The 18,097-nt window shown below is 41.6% G+C and overlaps 1 protein-coding gene across 3 annotated transcripts in view; it reads left to right on the top strand.

Annotated features, from left to right (window-relative positions):
• PTPRF (protein tyrosine phosphatase receptor type F) overlaps window positions 1-18,097 on the top strand; it is a 724,144-nt gene that overhangs the window by 286,963 nt on the left and 419,084 nt on the right. For all 3 annotated transcript variants that reach the window (XM_084852780.1, XM_084852779.1, XM_084852781.1), the window contains exon 3: window positions 13,053-13,211. In XM_084852780.1, the coding sequence (XP_084708906.1) occupies window positions 13,130-13,211 (82 nt within the window). In that variant the 5' untranslated portion in view covers window positions 13,053-13,129. The remainder of the gene's footprint in view (window positions 1-13,052; window positions 13,212-18,097) is intronic.

Genomic DNA, 18,097 nt, shown 5'->3' with positions numbered 1-18,097 from the left:
TGTGGATGGCAGAGAGAATGAGAAACAGAGCACTATGAGACTGAGTTTTATGATTTTTAAAAAAAAAATTAAGAGGAGAGTGAGTGAATGTGAATGTATTAGCAAGAGAGAGAGAGCAAGCAAGCAAGCAAGCAAGCAAGCAAGCAGAAGAGATCGTGTATGTGCGTGCATGTGTTTATGCCCTTATTTCTTATACGCACTTGGCATTCATGATTTTGAAGTCACTTGGAGCACAATCCTGTGGCCGCTAGCAGCAGCTGGACAGCCATAGGACTATTTTGTTTTCGGGAACTGACTTCGGAGCCCGTGTTCCAAGGTCGGTTCCCAGAAAATCCCCCCCCCTCCTCATAGGCAGTGCAGGTCATCCTGGGCTCTGCTCTTGTAAGAGCAGCATTGAGTGGGAGGAAAAGGGGCATTCCCAGGGGCTGGGAGGGGTGGAGACTTCGGAAGGGCTGGTATAACGCCTCCTATGCATTGTCCCCCCCCCCCACTCCAAAGCGCTGTGGCTAGACAGCTGAAATCAGCTGTTTAGCTGCAAATGCAGGACAGCCAGAGCACGGAGGTGGAGATTCCCTCCATGTTCCACCCACCCTGCATTGGATAGGCAGTTCACTCCTGGTTTGGAGGCAGCCGCCTATTCCCGTAGGATTGTGCCCTTGCTTCAGTTTCCTTCTCTACAATGTGGTTTGTTGCTGGAACAAAAAAAGTGGCCCCAAAGGAGTGCTTTTGTGTTGATTATTGTCGCTGCTGCTGTGTTACAGTGTTACAGCGTTACAGCATGCAAAAGGATGGATTTGGGGTTCTGAGAAGTTGCTGCTGTAACTATGGTTATGTCCACACTACAAAGTAGCCCATGGTTCTTATACCCATACTGCGTCGGGGGAGAGTAGTGGATGATATCACCGGAGTATATTCTATTGTTATCTAGTTTGCTAGATTGGGCTTGATTGATTGATGGATTGATTGATTTTGATTTGAATTATACCCCGCCTTCCTACCAAGAAAAATGTCAGGGCAGCTTACAGTCACAAATAAAACTTGATGAAACAATATATTAAAACACAATCAAGAACACAACAATAACTGAATAAAAACAGAATCCAACACAACAGACCTGCATATACACCAAAGGCCCGCTTGAATAAAATTGTTGTTGCCTGCCAGGAGAAGGACAACAAAAAGGGAGCCAACCCAGCCTTTTGCCTCAAGGAGATCTGCAGCCAGGCAGTGGGTTTTTTGTGGGGGAGGGGAGGTTGGGGGTGGGATGCAGTCAAGGGGGACTGTGAAGTATTTAATGAAAAGAACAGTACTTTCATTCATTAAATACTTTCTGTATTTAATTTCCTTCTGACTTTGCAGTTTACAATTCCCTAACACCACCATCAGCACCATATGTATTATGTATAATCCTGAAATAAACGATAATACTCCATGTATCTGATAAAGTGGGCTATAGGCCACAAAAGTTTATGCCAGAATAATTTTTTAGCCTTTAAGGTGTCACAAGACACTTCATTGTTTTTGCTGTTAATAAAGTTTCTTTGAGCTGATGTTCATGCAAAAGATGGAGGCACATTGTTGGGCCATATGAGAAGAGAATGTTTTTCACATTTTTTGTGTTTAATATGAGTTATAAGAACCGGTATCGGTGTTTAGGCCCCCTCCCTTGGGTCTCTGTAAAATAAATGTCGAAGTGGGGCACTTGCTGCACCTTGTCTGTACTGCACATGCGTGGAATGAGTACACACAGTAATGCAATGCACAGATGGCCATTTTACATGCTAAGAAGGCTTATTATGAACACAGCGTAAGACAATTATGTTTTTCTAGTATACTATTATTTACTTTATTTAATTTATTAATACTACATTTATATCCCACCATTTTTCCTCTTGCAAGGAACCCAAGGCGGCTTACATGGTCTTCCACTTCTCCATTTTATCCTCACAACAACCCTGTGAGGTAGGTTAGGCTGAGGCTCAGTGACTGGCCCAAAGTCACCGAGTAAGCTTCATGGCCAGGTGGGGACTAGAACCTGAGTCTCCCAGGTCCCAGTCCAACACTGTAGCCACTATACTATACTGGCTCTCATATTTGTGTTTTGCCTTCCCGGATTTTAACCTTCACAATAAACCAGTAATATAGATTAGATTGAGAAGTAGTGACTGGCCCAGATCACCCAGTGAGAAATGGGAGGCATTTGCCCATGCTTCTCAGACAGAAAAATGTCCTGGGCCAGTACTGGCAATGTATGCATGTGTGTCCTGTTTAGCTTTTGTGTCTGAAAGAGGCAGTGGGTCAGTCTGTGTTTCTTTCTTAAGCGTGTGCGTGTGTGAGAGAGAGAGAGAGAGAGAGAGCACTTCAGTGTGTGTTTGTTTTCTGTGTAAAACAATGCTTTAAAAGGGGAAGCATGTGTTGGTATTTGAGTTCTCCACCATAGAAGAGATATTAGTGTTTTGCTTCCAGAAAAGCATAGAAGATGATTTCCACTAACATATGTAGTAAGCAATGTTTTTTGCATTATTATTATACGTTGTTGACTGTGTGTGTGTGTGTGTATGCACAAATGTATGTGAATTCAGTACTGAGGGCAGAGTAGGGAGCCCACTACAGATGGCTAGCCCTGGAACCTATGATGGACTTGATCCAGCCGTAAGGATATCTCTGTAGGACATCATCATTAGCAACTGCAGCATTGTGATTTTGTATGGTTGTGTGAATTCACACACACACACACACACACCCTGCCACTGTGCACTCATTATCTTAAAGTCACTTGATTCTCTGTGGAATGAAATTTGTTTCTGGAACAGGAGAATGTGGGTTCAAAGCAGTGTTTTTTTTTTGTGGCTCTTTGATTTCCCCACCTCCTCTTTTGCATGTACAATCTTAAAGTTCATTTTAACTAGAACCAAAATGGAACCAGACTGCTGGTGTTAAACATAAAAAGGGTGGCAGAGCAGCTTTTAAACAAAACCCTGGGAGAAAGCTGACAGGAGCTGGGAAGCATCCGGTTCGGGTTAAATCATCCCAAAGGGATTAAGATGAAAATGTTTCTGATTGCCCAAATGTAGAAGGGGAGGAAATAGGCCAGGAGTACATGGTAGAACGTAACAGCCAATCAAAGGGGCCAACATCCCATAGCAAAAGATGCACAAGCCAGAGGCATCTGGGGAGGGATACCATGTATAGGTGTTTTTATGCAAATGCTAGAAGCCTCCGAGCCAAAATGGGAGAGTTGGAGAGCATTATTTGAAAGGAAAACCTGGATATATTGGGCATTACAAAAACCTGGTCGAGTGGAGAGAACCAGTGGGATACTGTCATCTCTGGATATAAACTCTATAGGAAGGACAGGGAAGGGCATACTGGATGAGGTGTTGCCTTGTACATCAAAGAGGGCATAATGTCGAGCAGGCTAGAATACCTAAAAGGGGTAGGCTGTTCCACAGAAGCACTGTGAGTGACAATACCAGGTTCCAAAACTAATTTAGTGCTAGGAATGTGCTATCGTCCCCATGACCAGAATGGTCAGAATGACCTTGAGATAGAAAATGGAATCAGGGAAGTGTCCAAACAAGAAAGTGTTTTAATAATGGGCAACTTCAATTACCCCCACATTGATTGGATAAATGCACATTCCAGCCATGACAAAGAGGTTAAATTTGTCAATGCCCTGAATGATTATGCCCTAGAACAGTTGGTCAAGGAACTAACCAGAGGGGAGGTGACCTTGGATTTAATCCTAAGTGGTGTCACTGAGGACCTAGTACAAGATGTAAATGTTGCTGAACCAATTGGAAGCAGTGATTGCAGTACGATCGGATTTAAATGGAAAATTATTTGGATCATTTATTTAAGTGGAAAATTGGCCAGTAAGTCCAACACAGTCAGATTTGAGTTCAAAAGAGGAAACTTATCTAAAATGAGGGAACTGGTGAAAAGGAAATTAAAAGGGTGGGGGTCAAGAATATTAAATCCCTTCCAGCTAAAACATATACCACAGATTAGGAAGGGTAGCACCAAGTCCAAGAGGTCACCGGTATGCTTAATGAGCAGTGTTAAGGGAGCTATTAGAGAAAAGAGAGCTTCCTTCAGAAAATGGAAGTCTTGCCCAGGTGAGAAAACAAAAAGCAGCACAAGCTTGCACAAAGGCGATGCAAGCAGACAATAAGGGATGCAAAAAAGCATTTTGAAGAGCATATTGCTAACAACATCAAGGCCAACAATGAAGGATTCTTTAAATATATCAGAAGCAGAAAACCAGCTAGGGAGGCAGTTGGACCATTGCACGACAGTGGAGTTAAGGGATTACTGAAGGAGGACAAGGAGATTGCAGAGAAGCTGAATGAATTCTTTTCATCAGTCCTCGCTGCAGAAGATCTAGGACAGATACCTGTGCCTAAACTTATGTTTTCAGGAAGGGAGTCTGAGGAGCTGAGGCAAATAGTGGTGACAAAAGATGAAGTTCTCAACCTTATAGATAAATTGAAAGGAAGTCAATCACCAGGCCCTGATGGTATCCATCCTAGAGTTCTCAAAGAACTCAAATATGAAATTGCTGATCTTCCAACCAAATTATGCAAAATGTCCCTAAAATCAGCCTCTATAACAGAGGACTGAAAGATGGCCAATGTAACATCAATTTTCATAAAGGGATGCAGAGAGATCCGGGAAATTACAGCCTGGTTAGTTCAACATATGTTCTGGGTAAATTGGTTGAAGGCATTATTAAAGATAAAATTAGTAAGCATATAGAAAAACAAGCCCTGCTGAAAAAGAATGAACACGGCTTCTGCAAAGGTAAGTCCTGTCTCACTAACCTTTTAGAGTTCTTTGAGAGTGTCAGTAATTACGGAGACAGGGGTGATCTGGTAGATGTTGTTTACTTGGACTTCCAAAAGGCTTTCGGCAAAGTCCCTCACCAAAGACTCCTGAGCAAATTTAGCAGTCATGGAATAAGAGGACAGGTCCTCTTCTGGATCAGTAACTGGTTAAGAAACAGAAAGCGGAGAGTAGGAATAAATGGTAAATTCTCCCAATGGAGGGAAGTAAATATTGGGGTCCCACAAGGATCTTTATTAGGACCAATGCTTTTCAACTGTTCATAAATGAACTGGAATTAGGAGTGAGCAGTGGAGTGGCCACGTTTGTGGATGACACCATTTTTTTTAGTGTAGTAAAAACAAAAAAGGGATTGTGAAGAGTTCCAAAAGGATCTCTCCAAACTGGGCAATGGGCAGCCAAATGGCAAATACGGTTCAGTGTAAGCAAGTCTAAAGAGATAAATGCAATGCGGGGAAGACGCATGGCGCAGCAGATCTCAGTCCATAAATTAGTATCAGAATGGGCCATGAAAGCACCTGCACTTTTGTGAACTATTGTTTGCTTGCTTCTCCTTTAGTCATTTTCTTGGAGCCCTTGAAATATATTTTAAATTGTTTTATTGTGTGCCGTTTGGTTTTAATTTTTGTGAACCGCCCAGAGAGCTTTGGCTATTGGGCGGTATAGAAATGAAATGAATAAATAAATGAATAAATAAATAAATAAATAAAGAGATGCACATTGGGGTGAAAAATGCCAACTTCAAGTATAGCCTGATGGGATCTGAGCTAGCGGTGACCGACCAGGACAGAGCTCTTGGGGTTGTGGTGGACAGCTCAATGAAGATGTCAACCCAATGTGCAGCCACTGTAAAAAAGGCAAACTCCATGGTAAGCATAATTAGAAAAAGGATGGAGAATAAAACTGCCAAAATCATACTGCCTTTATATAAGTATATGGTGCGACCACACTTAGAATACTGTGTACAGTTCTGATCACCACACCTAAAAGAAAGATATTGTAGAGCTGGAAAAATCGCAGGAAAAGGCGACTAAAATGATAGAGGGGCTGGAGCATCTCCTCTGTGAGGAAAGGTTACAACTTACAAGCTGGGATTGTTTAGCCTGAAAAAAAGGAGGGTAAGGGGAGACATGACAGAGGTCTACAGAATTATGCATGGTGTGGAGACTGTGGATAGGGAGACGTTTTTCTCCCTCTCTCAAAATTCTAGAACCCGGGGTCATCCTATGAAGCTTCTTGGTGGGAGATTCAGGATAGATAAAAGGAAGTACTTCTTCACACAGCATGTAGTTAAACTATGGAATTGACTACCATAGGATGTAGTGATGGACACCAATTTGGATGGCTTTAAAAGGGGGTTGGACATATTCCTGGAGGAAGAGGCTATCAATGGCTATTAGTCTTGATGGCTATGTGCTACCTGCAGTATCAGAAGCAGTAAGCCTGTGTACACCAGTTGCTGGGGAACATGGATGGAAGGGCACTGTTGCGCTCATGCCTTGCTTGTGGGTTCCTGGTCGACAGCTGGTTGGCCAGTGTGTGAACAGAATGCTGGACTAGATGGACCCTTGGTCTGATCCTGCATGGCTCTTCTTAAGTTCTTATGCCTCAGTTTTCTCTTTCTGTGGAATGGGTTGCTAGCTGTTTGGGTTTCAAAAGACAGCTCCACCTCCAGTGACACCCTTGGCTCCACCTATGGTGACACGCCCTCGGCCCCACCAGTCAGATTGGCTACCAACCGCCAATGTACAGTATACACAGAGATGGCAAAGAATGACCAGGTCTGAGATGCTGAACCTATGACTTTGGCAGTTTCCCAGTCAAATGTGGCTTTGGTACAGGTAATAGGGCTGCACAGTTGTCAACAAGAATATGGTAGTAGTTAATGTACAGAACAGCATGCATATATCTCACCACCAGAACAGGGAATTCTCTCCGTATTGTTTTCTTCTAATTATACCTCATTGAGCAGTCCTTTCAGTTTCTTCCCTCGGGTATTGCCAAACCAAGTCAGGGAGTGTTTCTGTTATAATGTGTTCCTACTAAGCTGTGTGTGTACCTTGTTACAATATCTTTAATGTAATGGCTGCATGCACATTTCCTTTTCTTCTGTAATACACAAACTCACTGGTATCCACTGCAAGGAGGTATTTGAACAGTATTGTGCTGATCTTGTTCAAAATGGTCACCTGTTTTACAGTTTGCAAAGAAGCCCAACTAGTGTATCTTCTTTACATGGTCAGAGTTTGATTATTAATAATTTAGCATCACTTCCCAGCATATTCCTCAGGATTTTTAGAGAATACTGTTTGCCTTTCTCAGTGGCATATAGAAAGTGAAGGGTAGTTTTGCTCCCCACCCACCCCACCCCGCCCCTAGCACTTTATTTCTCACTAAGTACGATGTACTTTATTGTTAGACATAATTAAATAAGTTTTGGCTCCTCTTCCTGTGTTGGCTCAACAATGTTGGCTTTCTGCCCTGAAAATGCTAGAGAAGATTTAAGGCCTTTTTTCTCCCTCAAAAAGCAAGTGTCTGTCTAGGTTTCTCTATGATAAAATTGTTTTCTTGTCTGCCATGACAGATAAGAACACAAGTAGACAGAAGTTGCCTTCTTCCTCAGTAGAATTCCTGAAAGGAATTCCCATTTCATTTTTCAGTGGAATTGGTAATTTCTCTTGGACAGAAGATGCAGGCAGGTCCCTTTCACTAGTAGTCTGAGGTACCTTGGCCTCATTTTGTTTTTCAAATTGGGACAGGTTAATAATTGTGTTCTTTGTGCAAGTGTATACCTCCCATTTTCTCTTCAACTTCTCATTTAGTACTTCAGTGTGCTACTCGAGTGTACTGACACACTTCTTAGGTTGCTTGAAGAGGTATTTCAGTCTTCTTTTGATGCTCATGAGAGATAGCTGCTGTTCTGCCTGAATTTCTGAACTCTTGCTCCATATCTCTTTCACTTCGTATCTCTTCTTTCACTTGCATTTCTGTAAGATTAATTATGGTTGCTGAGTTTGTGGAGGAAGCACTTGATACTTCTCCAATCCAGCCTTAAAATTATTTTCCATTTTAGGAAAGAGATGCCAGAATTTTGAACATTATGCACATTTATTCAATTTACTTAGTAGTTTCATTATTAACAGAATCCTTACATCGTGTCAGTTAACAGGAATAGTGTCCTTAAGACATTGATTTATGAGAGTTAGCTGTGACTGATGCTGGAATTTTAGTCTTTAGGATTTCACATTTTCTGTAATCCTTTAAAAGTTGAAAGCAGAATTGACCCTGTTTGACATTTCAGATGTTTCTGGGACATTTCACTCTTGAAACAAATCTATAATTTCCGTTTTCCTTTTTGATTCAGATATCCAAGTTTAAATGGCAAAATACAAATATGATGATAGCTGTGAATGCTGCATGCACATTTAAATGGCCAGGGTTTCCTGCAATAAATTTGGAAGTGAGCGACTTGATCTTTTTCTCATTGATGGGAGGAAAAATGCCTGTCCTGATGGTGCTAGATGTTTGTTTTGTCTTTTACACTTTAGTACTTTTTCTTCCAGAGCTCAGAATGTAGCGTATGAATCGGCTTGCAGATTCAGGAGTGAGATTTTGCCCTAGAGATAATAAGTGGATGCAGGGATTGATTTGGCATATGGGGTAAGACTCTATTTTAGGCAGTAGAGATATTGGCTGTGTATGTAAATGTGCAGGATGTACACACAACTGGCAACATTAAAAAAAGTTGATTTGTTTATCTTGTCCCAAGGGCACTATGTAAGTAACAATGACTTCACATTTACAAGAAAAGAGGGGATTCCTGTCCTCAAACAGCTGACGGTTGTAACTGTTAATAAAAAGTCTGGCAACAAATGAAGAAAAATTATTCAAATACTGTCTTTATGTTATGCTAGATTTACTTCATGTTATGCTTGATTTTTTCTGACATATTCCAGGTTTAGGGGTAAATGTCAACATCCACTGGATTTCTGAGATACAGTCAGGGCCAGAAATATTGGAACAAGGATAATTGTTTTGGCAGTTGGCCTCTGTACACCACCACATTGAAGCTGAAAGGAAACACACCCAGATGGGAGCAAAGTCAGGACTTTCAGCTGTAATTCAAGGGGTTTGGCCAAAAGTGGGGCACTAACCATTCAGGAAGTACAGCCAGTGGCATACACCCCCCCCCCCATTGTTGGTGGCTCATAAGTAATGGAACAAACCAACATCATTTCAAACGTAAGGATCGCCTTGAATACCTGGATAAAATTCTTTGCCATCAATGACTGCCTGAAGTCTGGAACCCATGGACGTGACCAAATGCTGAGTTTCCTCCCTCGAGATGCTTTGCCAGGCCTTCAGTGCAGCTGCCTTCCCCTGCTGCTTGTTTGTGGGTCTTTCTGCCTTCAGTCTTGTCTTCAGGAAGTGAAAAGCATGCTCTATTGGGTTGAGATCAGGTGACTGACTTGGCCATTGAAGAACATCCCACTTCTTTGCCTGGAGAAACTCTTGGGTAGCTTTTGCTGTCTGTTTTGGGTCATCATCCATCTGCAATATGAAGTGGCGTCCTATCAGTTTGGCAGCATTCAGCCGAATCTGAGCAGAAAGTATAGCCCTATACACTTCAGAATTCATACTGATGCTTTGATCAGCAGTCAGGTCATCAATAAACACCAGTGACCTGGTTCCATTGGCAGCCATACATGCCCATGCCATAACACTGCCTCCACCATGTTTGACAGATGTGGTCATGCTTTGGATCATGAGCTGTTCCTTTCCTTCTCCATACTTTTCTCTTTCCATCATTCTGGTACAAGTTAATCTTGGTTTCATCAGTCCAAAGAATCTTATTCCAGAACTGGGCAGGCTTTTTTAGGTGTTTGCTGGCAAAGGCTAATCTGGCCTGCCTGTTTTTGAGCGTTACTAGTGATTTGCACCTTGTTGTGAAGGCTCTGTATGTACATTCATAAAGCCGTCTCTTGACTGTAGATGTTGCCAATGACATGCTTACCTCTGCAAGCGCGTTCTTGACCTGGCTAGATGTTGTGAAAGGGTTCCTCTTCACCATGAGCAGAATTTTGCAGTCATCCACTTTAGTTGTCTTCTGTGGTCTTCCAGGCCTTTTGCCGTTGCTGAGCTTGCCAGTTAATTCCTTCTTTTTCAGGATGTTCCAAACTGTTGTATTGGCCACTCCCACTGTTTTTGCTATCTCTCTGATGGGTTTATTTTGTTTCCTCAGCCTAATGATGGCCTCCTTCTTTCACATGGACACCTCTTTGGACCTCATGTTGGGAGTTCCAGTGAACAGCTACCAAATGCAACTGTAACACTCAGAACCACCTCCAGGCCTTTTATCTGCTTGATTGGTCATGGGGCACCCAGGAAACAGGCCATCCCTGGCCATGCAGCTGCTTGTCAGCCATTCATTGCATTACTTATGAGCCACCAACGATGGGTGTGTGTCTATGCCACTGGCTGTACTTCCTGGATGATTAGTGCCCCACTTTTGTCACACCCCTTGAATTACAGCTGCAAGTCCTGACTTCGCTCCCATCTGGGTGTGTTTCCTTTCAACTTCAGTGTGGTGGTATACAGAGGCCAACTGCCAAAACAGTTATCCTTGTTCCAATATTTCTAGCCCTGACTGTATACTAACCATACAGATAGAAAATCATACAGGAAAAAAAGTTCCATCTCTACACTCTCAATTCACAAGGCCTTAGTAATCCCTTCATTTTGGCCTAGAAACTATAGATTCAATCTCTGGATTTCTTCAGCTACCTCTTGGTGCTTGTCCATAGCGTGGCACAAGGCCATTATAATGAATGCAAGGCCTATGCATGCCTTCCATATTCCCATCTAGCCTGCTCAATCAAGAAATATGAGAGTGCAGTGAGAGGAAGGATTGCTGAATGGGGCTCCTGTAGTGATCCCTCTGTGTGGGTATTGTACCCACAGCGAAATATTTGTCTTCTGACTTGTAGAAAGTTCTTTTACATGCCCTACCTCCTTCTTAAAGCCTAAATGCACTGCTGATTATTATTGTGCAGTGGAGACCCTCTGCTGGTTTCCTATTGGATGTTGCTTCCACTATCGGGCTATATTGCTGGGAAAATATTCCCTTCTGAAAATGGATGACCTCAGCTACATAAATAAAGAAGTCTTTTAATGCATCTAATTTCAAAATATAATGGCATTTACTTAGAAATATAAAAATGTTATTTTAAATATAAAATACATTTTATATTTTAACATTAAACTCTCCACTTCAAATGGATTCAAATTTTGTGGGTGGACAATTTTTCCTTACATGCAGCAAGAGTAGCAAAAAAGGAGACTTCCTTTTGAGGATGGAGAGACATCCAGACCCATCTTAATCACTGACTTAGAGATGGCAGGTAGAGGAAGGATGCCATCAAAAGGAATGGGTTTCTCTTAAACAAGATGGGAGACTATTAGGGCTGTCAGTGTAGAAATATTAAAATTTATGACCTAGCTTTTTAAATGATCTGTGTATTTTAAATAAATCTGCATGTTACCAAAACCTCATAGAAGGATCTTTTGATGATATTAGAGGTAGGATATAGTTTCTCCAGTTTGCAAGCCCTTGAAATGTGATTAACAAACCTTTGGAAATAAAGCAGGAAAACCCTTCTTGAACTGCACAGTCCTGTATGTGTTTACTCAGAAGTAAGTCCCATTAAGTGAAATGGGGCTTACTTCCAGGTAAGTGGATATAGGATTGCAGTCTAAGTTGTTTCTTAAAGCAAATTTAACACAGGGAGGAGTGGGCCAGCGTGTTTTTAGTGGCTGGATGGTGGTGTGCCTTCGATCTTAGCTCCACCAATTGATTGGTTGGAGGGTAAATATTAATCTGCTGTTGAAGCTTTAGTTGATTGATCTCCAAATTAAATTGATTAAAGCTTACTGAGATCGTAGAGGGGACAAAAAATGGTGTTTGAGAGAGCAGAACTATAAAACGTTGTTTATATAATTTGCAGTTTATCAATTGTTTTTGGTACACTTGATAACCATCTTGATCCTTAAAATCATAAATCTGTTCAGCCTGAGATCAGATTTGAATTTATTTCCCTGAGGGTGTCATGGAAGGGAGGAAGTTCAGTCTTCCCAATAATAATTTGGTATTTCACATACATTGAGTCCTTATCTCAGAACAAAGTGAGTATACTTAAAGATCAGTTTGTCACCTGTAATAAGTAAAACTCTGCTAAGCAGGTATTTTATTTTAGTGAACATGCATTTAGTGAACATGCTGTCACTTAGGGCCAAACTAAATGTGATGTGGCCAATCTGTAATTGTGTTTACAGGCTCCCATGCATTTTTTAAATAAATTAATAGTGGGGCAGGGCCTGAATTGGCCACCAGAGCACAGCACTGAGAGCAGGGGTTAATACTTTCTACCATGCCATTTTACTGCTTTCCAAAACTGTACAGGTGAAAACTATTGATAGCTGTAAGTTTTCCTGAATGGGGCAAACAACAAGGGTGGATTTTAATTGTGCAAATGGTGCAGGGGAAAGGGTTAACCTGCTCTCAGCACGTGCCACAGTCCCAATCCAGTTCTCTGCCCCCCCCCACTTATCCATCATAATAAAAGATGTGTGCGTGTGTGTCTGTCTGTTTGTTAGTGCCATAGCACCAAAACGATGAAACGTAAATACCTGAAACTTGGCATGCATACTATTTCAACCTGTGTGAAGCTGGATCCGTTCGCTAGCTGATTAAAAGAAAGTCTAGTTGCACTCTTGGTAGACTGCTCATCTGATAGCAAGTCTGCTAGTTGGCCTTCCTCCAAGGCTACCTGTAAAGTACCTTCTATCCATTCAGATGAAGAAATAGGCATGTGTGTATTTGTCCCATGTTATCTATGTGAAGGAGCATCTTGTGTCAAGAGGCCCCTACTTAGGATTATTTGTGGAGTTGTCAAAAGCCAGTGGTTATGAAATGCAGTGCTTGCCATGAATAAAAGGTCTTCCATTGACAAGGGACACATGAAATAAAATATTGGAACCTCATTATGGATAACACAGAGCCTAATAAGTAAGCAGTCCAGGTGCCCGTTTTAATTCTAGCATTATGTATACAGTGATCCTACCTACTCATTGGCATAGGAAAAGTGTGTTGCTTTTCAAATGTGTTTAGAGGTCTGATAAATTTTTCTTTTTCTTTCTTTGCTCTGCAGGAATAAATCTGCATCTGGGATACTGGATGTGTTGACTGCTTGCCTATGAGTAAAGGTGACTTTCTCTACTTTGGAATATGGTGCCTAACTTCAGCATCCCAGTATTTGTTGTGCCAGCAGTAGTTCTATGCTGCTTGATGTCATCCATCGAGGCAGATAGTAAGTAGCATTCAAATGGGAAAATGTTATGACTGAGAACACCGTCAGCAGACTTTATTCATCCAAAGTTAAATGGGTCTAAAGCACATGGATTTGAAACAGGGGAAGGCGCTGTGTTAGTTTGTTTTCAGTATGTGTGATGCTTGCAGACAAGTCCAAACTGAGGGAAACTATTGAATTACTTCATTGCCTTTGTTTACCACATTTCAGGTCACCTTGGATCAAAAGGGGTGCAATTCTTGATTTCGTATCAGTTCTTAAGATTTTTGTTTTTATTTGAAAGCACAGATCTGCTATTTTCTTTTTTCTTATTCTTTTCTCTGTTACTTTTGTATGTCTTGTGCCTTGTACTATTGACTGGATATATATATGTTATGATGAATCTATGATTTTATATAGTTCTAACGTATTCTTTTAGATAAGTTATTCCTAAGCTAAAGAGACCTAACCATTTTAGCTTCTTCTTACATCGGGAGTGTTTTTGTCCCCTTATGCATCTGTGTGCATATGGACACAAATACCTACATATACACTTTGGGCCCATTACATTTGACAGAAGGGGAAGAGATTAACGTTCATCTTTAAAGTGTGCTGACCACATTACTCAAATTTTATGTCATGCATGCCACAATTGATTTCTATATAAGTGCATTTTCATATCTTGTTTTCTTTTCTGCTACTTCCCTACTTGGCATCTGTTTTTGCTTTTGAATGGCGTCAATATATTGTACTAATCTCTTCAGGAAATTGGTCATAGGCTAATTAAGAATCCAAAATATGTAAGTCAAGCCATGGTGGTTGCTTATTTTATTATTTATTACATTTCTTTACTTCCCAATAGCCAAAGCTCTCCGAGTTTATATGCTGTGACAGTGCCTGTTGTTTAGGGTTACTTCTGTCTCTGCTGCAATCCTTTTATCACTAGTATGGTTATGGAAATAGAATGAAATTAAAAGTAGAATTGGGCTAAAATAGGAGTGGTTTTTGTGAAAGCTTCTCCCCCTAGTAAAAAATGCCTTTCTTGAGGTGGGGGGACCAGCTGGTCAGTCCATCCAGGGTGAGAACAGGAGATATTGCCCTCATTCTGAATTGGCCCAGTTGCATTCTAAAGCCATCTCCCTGATCTTTAGATGAAATTATTAGTAAGATAATGATGGAAGTAGAACAGAAACAGCTGCTGAAAGGGGCAGCAAAACAGGTGCACAAAGCATGACAAAACATTTTTTGTTCAGGGAGGAGTATGTAATGCCTTAATGTTCATCTTGGGATAATTCAGTGAATCTCTAAGCAGAAGATAGGTTTAATGAGGATGCTAGGAGTAAGTATATGCCTGGTACAGGATAGTGCTCAAAAAGTGTTTGTTCATATATTATACCTTGCCTCATCCTGCACCCAAAGTTTTACCAAAGTTTTAGTATTACAAATACTAAAACAATCAGGGGAGTAGTAGGGGGAGTAGTATATATATAATTGATTGTGCAGCCAAAGGTCTTCATAACATAAAACTGAAACCATTACATAAAGCAAAACTACATGTCACTATGCATATCATGTCCATCGGAAAATTTAAAGTTAAATATAATAATCCTAAAGCACAGTATAAATAGCTAAAATACTTAATATAGGAGTCTCCAACCCTTTGGGGTGATGGGCGCATTTGGAATTTTGAGAGAGGGTTGTGGTTGCTCTCACAAAATGGTGGCCATGAGAGGGGTGCCCATTCATAAAATAGCTGTTACAGTGGGCATGGCTAATCACAAAACACTCATTCCCCAGAAGGCAAATTGGTGAGCCTATAAGAAAAGTAAGTTGCCCAAGAACCTAAGTATAAGGCAGAGGTGGGGTCTGAGCTCCAAAACAGAAAACCACTCTTTTGTATCCAGCTTTCTGCTTTGACACCCATATCATAGAAAATAAACTAATGAGGCTCAGAGATGAGTAATTTGGCCAAGAAGCTGAGTACAGTGCAGTGGTGGTGTTTAAGCCCCCACAAAGCACAACAAAATAGCCATTTAACAGAAGGCCTGCTGATGGTTCTCAGAAACACACACACACGCATACCCCAGGCAAAACTCACAAGATCACAGGCAAAACCCCCCCAACAACTTGCTTTCCACCTTGCTCTAGCACCCTAGAACACTTCTGACCAGCCTTCAGCATATGTGGGGCCCAGAGGCATTTTTGGAAATAAAGATGGCACTGGATGGTGGCACTTCAGTTTGCAGCATGCCAGCCTCCCAGTTAATTTTTTTTTAAAATTTAAAAAACCCTTTTAAAATAAAAATCAGGAGGAGCAGGGAGCTTGGCAGGCACCAAGAGAGGTGTGTGTGTGTGCACATTGATGCCCATGGGCACCACGTTGGAGACCTCAGAGTTAATAGAACATAAACTGCCAAAACAGTCCTAAAAAAGATGTGGTTGCATTCTTTCCAGTGTTTGGTGTGTCCATCCCCCTCACAGCTGGATAACTGGGAAGCACCTGGAGTAGAGGCATGGCAGGTAGGCAAACCATCTATATAGAGGGATAACCTATTCCACAGTATTATTACAGTATTATTACAGGCCGGTTAGCTTAATGTCTGTTCCAGGTAAATTGGTTGAAGGCATTATTAAAGATAAAATTAGTAAGCATATGGAAAAACAAGCCCCGCTGAAAAAGAATGAACACGGCTTCTGCAAAGGTAAGTCCTGTCTCACTAACCTTTCAGAGTTCTTTGAGAGTGTCAATAAACATGTAGACAGGGGTGATCTGGTTGTTTACTTGGACTTCCAAAAGGCTTATGACAAAGTCTCCCACCAAAGACTCCTGAGCAAACTTAGCAGTCATGGAATAAGAGGACAGGTCCTCTTATGGATCAGTAACTGGTTAAAGAACAGAAAGCAGAGAGTAGGAATAAGTGGTAAATTCTCCCAATGGAGGGAAGTAAATATTGGGGTCCCACAGGGATCTGTATTAGGACCAATGCTTCTCAACCTATCCATAAATGATTTGGAAGTAGGAATGAGCAGTGGAGTGGCCAAGTTTGCGGATGTTTGCAGTTTATCTCTTCCCATATATACCTGCCCAAACTTTAAGATCATCCTCAGTAGTCCTTCTCCGTGAGCCCCTGCCAAAGGAAGTGAGGCGGGTGGCTACTAGGAAGAGAGCCTTTTCTGCTGTGGCACACCGGCTGTGGAATGAGCTCCCTAGAGAGGTTCACCTGGCACCTACGTTGTATTCCTTCTGGCACCAAGTGAAGACCTTTTTGTACTCCCAGGCATTTTAGCATTTTAGCTTCCTAGTCTTTTAGCTTTGTTGTTTTAAATCTGTATTTTAAATCTCTACATTGCTGCTAGGTTTCATTCTGGTTGTATTATAATATTGTGGCTTAAATTATTGTATATTTTTGTATTGTTTTACTGTGTACTTTTTGGTTTTAATTTTTGTGAACCGCCCAGAGAGCTTTGGCTATTGGGCGGTATAGAAATGAAATGAAAAAAATGAAATGAAAAAAAAATGATGACACCAAATTATTTAGAGTGGTTAGAAGAAAAAGTGGTTGTGGTGGACAGCTCAGTGTAGATGTCAACCCAGCGTGCGGCCACTGTAAAATGGCAAACTGCATGTTAGACATAATTAGAAAAGGAATTGAGAATAAAAATGCCAAAATCATAGTGCCCCTATACAAATCTATGGTTCGACCACTCATAGAATACTGTGTACAGTTCTGGTCACCAAAAAAAGATATTGTAGAGCTGGGAAAAGTGCAAAAAAGGGCAACTAAAATCATCAAGGAGCTTGAGCATCTCCCCTATGAGAGAAGGTTACAACAGCTGGGTTTGTTTAGCTTGGAAAAAAAGGAGGGTAAGGGGAGACATGACAGAGGTCTACAAAATTATGCATGGTGTGGAGAATGTGGATAGGGAGACATTTTTCTCCCTCTCTCAAAATTCTAGAACCTGGTGTAATCCTATGAAACTGATTGGTGGGAGATTCAGGACAGATAAAAGGAAGTACTTCTTCATGCACTGCATAGTTAAACTATGGAATTCACTACCACAGGATGAAGTGATGGACACCCATTTGGATGGCTTTAGAAGGGGGTTGGACAAATTCCTGGAGGAAAAGGCTATCAATGGCTGCTAGACTTGATGGCTATGTTCTACGTCCAGTACCAGAGATAGTGAACCTATGTACACCAGTTGCTGGGGAACATGGGTGGGAGGGTGCTGTTGCTCTCATGCCTTGCTTGTGGGTTCCTGGTCGACAGCTGTGTGAGCAGAATGCTGAACTAGATGGACCCTTGGTCTGATCCAGCATGGTTCTTCTCATGTTCTTATGTGCTTATGTTCTTATTGTGTACCGGCTGCGATTTCAGGATAATTCTCAAGGGAAGCTGTGCTCAGAGTGTAGTAATGTAGTCAGTAGAGGTTATAAGGGCATGAATGAAAGGGGAAAGATCCTGACTCTCTAGAAACCTCCAAGTGGGTTTAGGTTTTCTACTAACGTTGCCTCTGTCTTGTCTGGATTCACCTTAACACTATTGGCCTACATCCACAGAGTTGTGTGCACAAGCTGCTCCCCTCAGAACAGCCCCCCCTCCCTCGACGCCAGATGTATCTACATGTTGTTAATGTCCATGGGCATTTCTTCTTTCTTCTTTCCAGTATTTAACATGCATGTGATCTCTTCTCCTAGATCCAGTAGGAGTTTCCTTATGATTTTTCTCACTCAGCATTAGCCAGCCTTGGAGAATGTAAGTGCATGCTGCTGGCTTGCTGCCTGAAAGGGGAGTGCAGAGAAAGACAGGTGGGATGGGAGGGAGGGAGGGAGGGAGGATGGATGATGTTCCTCCCCATCCCACCCTCAAGGGCCATTTGCCACTGCTGCTGTTTTCTTCATGGTC

This window comes from Heloderma suspectum, chromosome 4 (genome assembly GCF_057233095.1).
Source record: "Heloderma suspectum isolate Gila_16-S chromosome 4, 16-S_ref, whole genome shotgun sequence".
In the NCBI taxonomy this organism is placed as follows: domain Eukaryota; kingdom Metazoa; phylum Chordata; class Lepidosauria; order Squamata; family Helodermatidae; genus Heloderma; species Heloderma suspectum.
This window is presented reverse-complemented; position numbering and strand designations above follow the sequence as displayed.